This window comes from Dendropsophus ebraccatus, chromosome 7, assembly GCF_027789765.1.
Source record: "Dendropsophus ebraccatus isolate aDenEbr1 chromosome 7, aDenEbr1.pat, whole genome shotgun sequence".
In the NCBI taxonomy this organism is placed as follows: Eukaryota; Metazoa; Chordata; class Amphibia; order Anura; family Hylidae; genus Dendropsophus; species Dendropsophus ebraccatus.
In genome coordinates this window covers 17,475,720-17,483,659 of record NC_091460.1, presented here as the reverse complement: position 1 = coordinate 17,483,659, position 7,940 = coordinate 17,475,720, and the positions used below count along the sequence as shown (strand labels likewise).

General features: G+C 42.4%; 1 protein-coding gene across 1 annotated transcript; it reads right to left on the bottom strand.

Annotated features, from left to right (window-relative positions):
- Nucleotides 1-5,786: 5,786 nt before the first annotated feature.
- On the bottom strand, nucleotides 5,787-7,565 carry LOC138796466 (vomeronasal type-2 receptor 26-like). Its single transcript, XM_069976072.1, has 2 exons — nucleotides 7,553-7,565; nucleotides 5,787-6,694 (listed from the first exon to the last, which is right to left on the bottom strand). The coding sequence occupies exons 1-2, from the start codon at nucleotides 7,563-7,565 to the stop codon at nucleotides 5,787-5,789; spliced, it is 921 nt and encodes a 306-aa protein (XP_069832173.1).
- Nucleotides 7,566-7,940: the final 375 nt, after the last annotated feature.

Below are 7,940 nucleotides of genomic sequence, written 5' to 3'. Positions count from 1 at the left end.
ACTGCTGGGCCTTAACTGGCATCCATGTTGACTAGTGGTGTGCCTGCCCTTGCATCCTTGTTGCTGGGCCTTAACTGGCATCCATGTTGACTACTGCTGGGCCTTAACTGGCATTCATGTTGATTACTGCTGGGCCTGCCCTTACATCATTGTTGCTGGGCCTTAACTGGCATCCATGTTGACTACTGCTGGGCCTTTACTGGCATCCATATTGACTACTGCTGGGCCTTAACTGACATGAGGGAGTACCTTGCTAACCATACAACCGTCCTTCCTGATCACTCTGCTACCTACAACTACTGGGTTTCAAAACTGGATACGTGGCCCCAACTGGCGCTTTACGCCTTGGAGGTGCTGGCCTGCCCTGCCGCTAGCGTGTTTTCAGAGCGGGTCTTCAGTGCAGCTGGTACCATCATCACTGATAAACGCACCCGCCTGTCCACTGACAGCGCTGACAGGCTGGCGTTTATAAAAATGAACAAAGCCTGGATTTTACCTGAATTTAACTGTCTACCCGGGGAAAGCAGCTCAACATGAAGATTCTTGGTATCTCCTCTCCTCCTCCTCCTCCTCCTTCTTTTCCTACAATTCTCAGCCAACTGCCAAGTCTTCTTCCGCCATGCAGGACCTGGCCCAATTATTGAGAGGCTCAATTTCTTCCTCACTCCTAATGGTTCTCTGTGTCCTCACTGCCATGCTCTGAAATCACACTACGTCGGCGGAGGAGCCGGATTGGTTGCCGGGGGCCCGCCGATCACGCCCCCGCCAACCAGCCTGCTGTTTTATTTAATTTTTTTTTGAGTAGCCGTGGCAGGGCCCTCACCACCCCCGGTCGAGAGGCATCAAGTGTACCCTTGATGGCGAGTGCTGACTGACAACTGGCCTAGCCAGATAGCTGTCAGCACCCGGGTTCATGTCCACTACATATCCCAGCTCCTGGACTCACTCCAATTTTTGGGAGGCTCTCTTGCTTCCTCACTGACTTGTAATGGTTATCTGTGTGTTCAAAGCCCTGCTTTGTCTGGCCTAATTTTTGGGAGGCTCACATGCTTCCTCACTCACTTTTAAGGATTCTTTGTGTGCTTAATGCCATGCTAGGTCTGGTATAATTTTTGGAAGGCTAACTGGCTACCGATTCTACCTTGTTCGTTCTGTTCTCACCGCCATGCTTTGTCAGGCTGAGTTTTTGGGTGGTCCATATGCCTACCTCTGTTTTAACCAGGCTGTTGCACAGAATTAGGCATAGTGGTGGCATTAGACAGCCTCAGAGGCATGCATACATGCTGCCCCTGCTGTTTCCTGTCCATTTCCGTTGTGTTTCCATCAATTTCTGAGGTTGACAGGTTTTCACACGACCTTCCCTCTACCGAACTTGGGTCCCCTCAAAAAATGCTCGAGTCTCCCATTGACTTCAATGGGATTTGTAACTCGAAACGAGCACTCGAGTATCGGGAAATACTCGGCTTGAGTAACGAGCACCCGAGCATTTTAGTACTCGCTCATCGCTAGTCACAAGTAATATCACAATCACTGGATCTCCTTCTGATCCCTTTATATGTCCAATATTAAACCCTTCCATGTGTGTGTGAGGGAAATGTTAAGGGTTGGCTTTTGGGGTGAGAGAATGATTTCTTTTTTTAGAGTAGATTAACACACGGTAATGAAATCTGCTGTATTACTGATTTCTGCTAAAGTTTATTGCAATTCATTCTCAGGCCATGTTCACATGTAGTATAACACAGGACGTTTTGTGACCTGGCTGGGTCGTAGAACGGCTGGTGTTACTAAATTCCCCGCTGCACACAATGGAGCATGCGGCCGAAGTCGCACTCTCCATTGTAAAAGCTGACATGTTCTCTGAGGTAGCTATCCAATGAATAGTGGACGCAGAAAACTGGCATGTCATTTTTTTGTGTGGCCGGATGGAATCACGGCTGGAGCGTATACTAAGGGGGAGATTTATGAAAGGGTGTAAATATACACCTGGTGTAAATTTCCCACAGCAACCAATCACAGCTCCTTTTACCAGAGCTGAAAGCTGAGCTGTGAATGGCTGCTGTGGGCAGTTTACACCAGGTGTATATTTACACCTTTTCATAGATCTCCTATGTGTATATGCTCTGACCAGGATTCCATTTATTCACAATACAACGTATGTTTTGTGTAAATCACGGCCATTGTTGCTAATTGCACAGTGGATTTAAATTCCGCTGTGAGAATATTGCACTATAGATTTGTAAAAATTAACTACTTAGCTCCCTCTATCATCATGCTTACCTGTCTCCGTTCCACTGGTGCACTCCCGCATGCCTTTCCATGTCCCTGCATACTGACATCCTGCACAGCCAATCACTGCACTGTCCCACCGCAGCCAGTGATTGGCTGATCAGGCCACTGAGCAGGGACCTGAAGAACCATGCTGGAGAGCATTTATTTTTATTATTTTGTTTCAGATGTTTTAACAATGAAAAGCATCTTCTACTCTTTTTTTAGGCTACAAAATATCTAAAAAAATATTCCTCAAAATATGCCAAAAATAATAGAACTCAGGGTTAACATAATAACAGATTTAAAAATAAAAAAAAATTAGATAGTAGATAGTGTGGGACTACTTATGTTTTACATATTTATTATATGTTATTTTTTTTTAACTTATTTGATTTCTATTGTTTATTCTGTGATGTGTGACTATAGAGTATGTGTGCCTCTGAATGTTAGAATGCCATATAAATTGTAAGGAATCAGAAATTGTAAAAAGTTAAAGAGCTTAAAATTAAAATAAAACCCAATGAATATCTATCACATACACAGTATAAGCTAAGGAAAAGTGACCATATAGATTTGGATTTATTACATTGCTTTTTACTGAGACAATTTTCCTTCATCTAATTCCCAATGAGCAGAAAGTTTCTTAGTTGTAAATAACCAGAAGTTTGTCCGTGTTCTCAGGTGTACGGCGGCTCCCCTGTGATTACAGCTCTGAATGATCGGCATATGGCCGGGGAATACTACACAACGGCATTGTGAGCGCTGAGGAGGGGGCAACTCCTATCACCTCCATCACTGCTATTTTCTATAACCCATTCATTGTCCGTCCTTTGTAATTTTGTATCCAGGTAACTGAGTCCTGGATGGGTTACAGATTTATCCATGTAGTGAGGAGTGCGGGCGGGGGAGCGGAGCGCGACAGCTGTGACCGCCGCTCTGATCTCTCATCTGGTTATACAAAGAATACAGTGTCATGTCTACGACACTGTATAATATACACATAGACCAGACACTACAGGATATAATACACTGTATAATATACACATAGACCGGACACTAATATACACATAGGGGGACATTTATTAAGTCCGGTGTTTTCTGTGCCGGACTTAAAAAGTCCCCGCAGCTCCAGCACTACAGAGATTTATGTAGAGGCGTACTGCCTCTACATAAATCCCATGCGCGCCAGTGCAGGCGGCAGGAAACCTACGCCAGCTCAGAGCTGGAGTAGGTTTCCTGCTTATTTTTACGACAAAAAAATGATGAATCACATAGACTCTGAGTCAGCGCCCCCTTTTCTGCCCCCTCCACACCCCCTCCCCGCCCCCCTGGCATATCGGGCGGAAAGTGGCCATTTGCAAAAATGTTATTTGCAAAACGGCCATTTGTGAATGAATTTATTTGCAAATGGCCCCTTTCCACTGAAAAATTTGCTAAATTTGCTAAACTTTTTGCATGTGGAAATCATTCTCTACATGAAGATGAAAACATAATTTTGTACGTGTACGGCAGGCTAGGGCTACCCTATATACAAAGTTCTGATTTTCTTTTTTATAATGACATATTTGATACATTAGGGTTTGGTTGCTGAGACCCCTAAAGCTAAGTGATGTGGCCATTTGTTTGAGCGCAGCACTTTCGACAGCTGGACATGTGACATTTTCTTCACTAGAGATGAGCGAAGCAAATATGGAGAATCAAATTGTGCTGGCCATTTACTACATTCTGTGAAGCAAATTCAGTGTGATTCACGCCAAAAATTAGCTAATCATGGCGGGCGCACATGTTATCTTAGCAAGGGATTATCCATATTATCCATCACCTACAAGCCCCACTGTGATGTCAGCACCTCCTTCCCCCCTTAATATAGGGTGAGAAACTAGTCTGGTCTGTGAGCTGAGTAATTCATACAGGAGGTTAAAGACACTGAGGACACAAAGGACCCTTCAGATGATTGCTGGCTCCGACTACTGACTGCCTTGGAGCTGGAAATTTGAAGGATCCATTCCACAGTACCGGCCTGGCTAATATTCACCTGAATAGTGGGTCTTACTGGGAGCTGCAACCTTCATTCAAGACTGTTAGAATCACCACTACCACAACCCTGTGTTTCACCACTTCCACTCCTTTGACGGCCACCTCTCCCGCTGCCACTGACCAAACCTTGAAAAGAGTCAGACTTCTTTAAACACTTCGACATCCTTGCAGAGAACAAAATTATTACAATTAAAATCTCAAACAACTTAATAAAAATCAAAATTAAATTAATTGAAGTTGAAATAAAATTGACACTTACATTGGTGCAACTTAAACTAACAGGAGTTTTAAAGGGTGCCACGCATGGAGGAATTAAAGGGTATTTGAAGGGGGAAGGGGGATTGAAATGTGTTAAATGGTGTATTACCAATGGATAGGGTGTGTTATGTCATTATAACAGTGTGAGGTACTGGAGGAGCATGATTAACTCCATGAATATTGGCCCCAAATAAACCTAGGAGACCAGAGTGGTGAGACCTCAATTCAGCGTTGTTGCTGCTGCTCCAAAACTAAGATCAATGTTTATTCAGTGAGCAGCAGATGTTCATAACAGGGTCAATTCAAATAAAAATTCAATTACTAAATATATTATTAACTTATTAATTATTAAAATAATAATTAAATCAAAATTAAATAAATTGAAATAAAATTGACACTTACAGTATATTGTTGCCACGTAAGCTAACATGGAATACAAAGGGTGCCACACAAGGGGAAGTGAAAGGAAGCTTGAAGAGGGATTTAAGTGTTGAATGTTTTATTAGAAAGCTTATATATTTTATGCTGCTGATCCACCAGAGTCCACTGCTGTCCAGGGCAGAAATTGAACAGATGACTTGATGATTTACATTTTTTTTTTCATTTGACATTTTCTTATTTTTGACAATATGTGAACAATAGCTTCTAAATAGGGATGGTCCAAACCTGCCGAGGTTTGGGTTCGGATGAACCTGAACTCTTGGCATCAGATTCCCGCTGTCTGCCCGCTCTGTGCAGCGGGTGGATACAGCGGGAGGACCGCCTGGAAAACTGGGATACAGCCTGTGGCTATGGCTGTATCCCAGTTTTCCAGGCGGTCCTCCCGCTGTATCCACCCTCTACACGGAGCGGGCAGACAGCGGGAATCATTGCCGAGAGTTCGGGTTCGTACGAACCTGAACCGAACCAGGTTCGGACCATCCCTATTTCTAAACAAAACATTACTCTGTAATAGTCCAACTATTGTAGCTATAATGGTTTGAGCGAATATTTGCGAACCTGGATAAAACAACTTTTTGACTGATTTGCTCATCTCTAGTTATGGTCACATACTAGCAGGGGTGTGGGAGCCTCGGAGGTTGGAGAAGTTTCATTTACCTCCTCCCAAGGCATATATCAACAACGAGCCCTGACTGGATAAGGTCCCGTGCCTGGAACGAGCATTATTACGAAGTCCTGAAAAATCTTTTTAACGCTACATACTAGTATAAGTTATACATAAATTATTTCCTAACCCACGAAAAAACATGCTTCCTAGTGTTAAGATATGGTTTAATCAACAAAATATACAATTTTGGTAAAAATATGCAACTTAGTATTCCAGCACATGAGGTCAGTATGGCGAATATCTCCACAGCCACCATGTATTTCCCTCTGGTGCTCAGATAGGCCGGGATCATGGCGATCCAGACACTGCAGAACACCAGCATGCTGAAGGTGATGTACTTGGCCTCATTATAACTGTCCGGTAATGTCCTCACCATGAAAGCCAGAACAAAGCTCACTGCTGCCAGGAACCCCAGATACCCCAACATGGAGTAGAACCAGATATCTGACCCTTCATTACACTGGATGATGATTTTCCCAGGATATGTTGTCATATCAAAACCTTGATAGGGTGGGTAAGTAGACAACCAAGAAACACAGATCAGAACCTGGACAGAGGAGCAAACAACTACTATTGAATAGGGCAATGTGACTCCAGTCCACTTTTTCCATGAGCTACTGGGTTTCGTGGCTTTAAAAGCAATGCAGACCATCATAGACTTGGCAATAAGTGAAGAAATTGCTAAGGAAAAGAAGATCCCAAACAAAGTCTGTCTCAGCATGCAGGTTATATCCAATGGACGACCGAGGAAGAAGAAGACACAAAGGAAGCTCAGCAAGAGGGAAACTAGGACGGTAAAACTCAGGGTCCGGTTATTGGCCTTCACCAGAGGAGTGTCCCAATACAAGATAAACTTTTTGAGTGTAAAACAAGTGATTACACAGCACAGTATTACTAGGAAACAGAAGAAGGAAGCCATCTTATCTTCTTTATAGGAAAGAAACTCCTGTAATTTAGGAAGACATCTTGTTTTTTCTCGATTCGGCCACTCATCCATGGGACACATTTGGCAGGTTTCACTATCTGTGGGATGGAAGGACGAGGTTATTATTATCTACCTGATAAATGTATAATAGATAAATATAAAATGGCAGAGTGAATGAGTGGCTTAATTTGGCAAATCAGTCAATATCCATGTATTTTCAACAAGACAGATCATGTTGATCATTTTGCTCCCCCCCCCCCCCCCAATCTGTTGTCTTACACATATACTGTCTCTAATATATATTCCCACATGAACGCTCACATTAGTCTGATAATGATAATAATAATAATAATAATAATAATAATAATAATAATAATAATAATTTGTATAGCGCCAACCGATTCCGCAGCACTTTTTTTAAAAAAAATACATACAGTACAGAGGTTACATAATACACAGTTAAATAATTAGAATAAATAAAAATAAAATAAAAATACAAAATGTATACGAGACCTGCTTGTTGGAGCATACAGACTACAACTGGGGTCGACACAAGGCACAAGTTCTTTATTTGCCCATGGTCCAGACATTGTACAAAGTTGGAAAGCACAGGATAAGCCAGTTACACGCCAATGTCTGATTGCAAGTAAAACGTATAAAGTCCATGGAACCATCAAAGATATAGAGTGAGGGGACAACAGAAGGGGGAACAAGCTTAGGGAATGTTATAAGTGAGCCTGAAGAGATGATTATTCTAAACCTAAAAAGACAAAAAAACGGCGAGGCCCTGGAGGAGGGGCGGCAGGAAACACAGGAAACGCCACCACGAGACAAACGCGGAGTCAGAATCAGAACCAAGACAAGAGCACACAGGGGTAATAAACTTGTCATCTAGGGAACTGACCAGAGACCAGGTGTCAGTTCTCTTAAAGGGACTAAACTTTGCCCCCACTAACCATCTTGATCCATTTTTAGTATTATGTGATGTAAACAAGTTTATTAGAAATTTAACAGTACGTAAACATTTTCTAGAGGTGGCGAGTGATCAGAGAGAGAATGTGGATATCAGTATAACTAATGAATTTGTAAACATGAATTTCTCTGAACAACAAAGTTTAGTAACCTTAACCCTTTGAGGACCAGGCCCAAAATGACCCAGTGGACCGCACAAATTTTGATCTTAGTGTTTTCGTTTTTCCCTCCTCCTCTTCTAAGAGCTCCAGCACTTTCAGTTTTCTATCTACAGGCCATGTAAGTGCTTGTTTTTTACAGGAATAGTTGTACTTTGTAATGGCGTCTTTCATTTTACCATAACATGTATGATGGAATTCCAAATATATTATT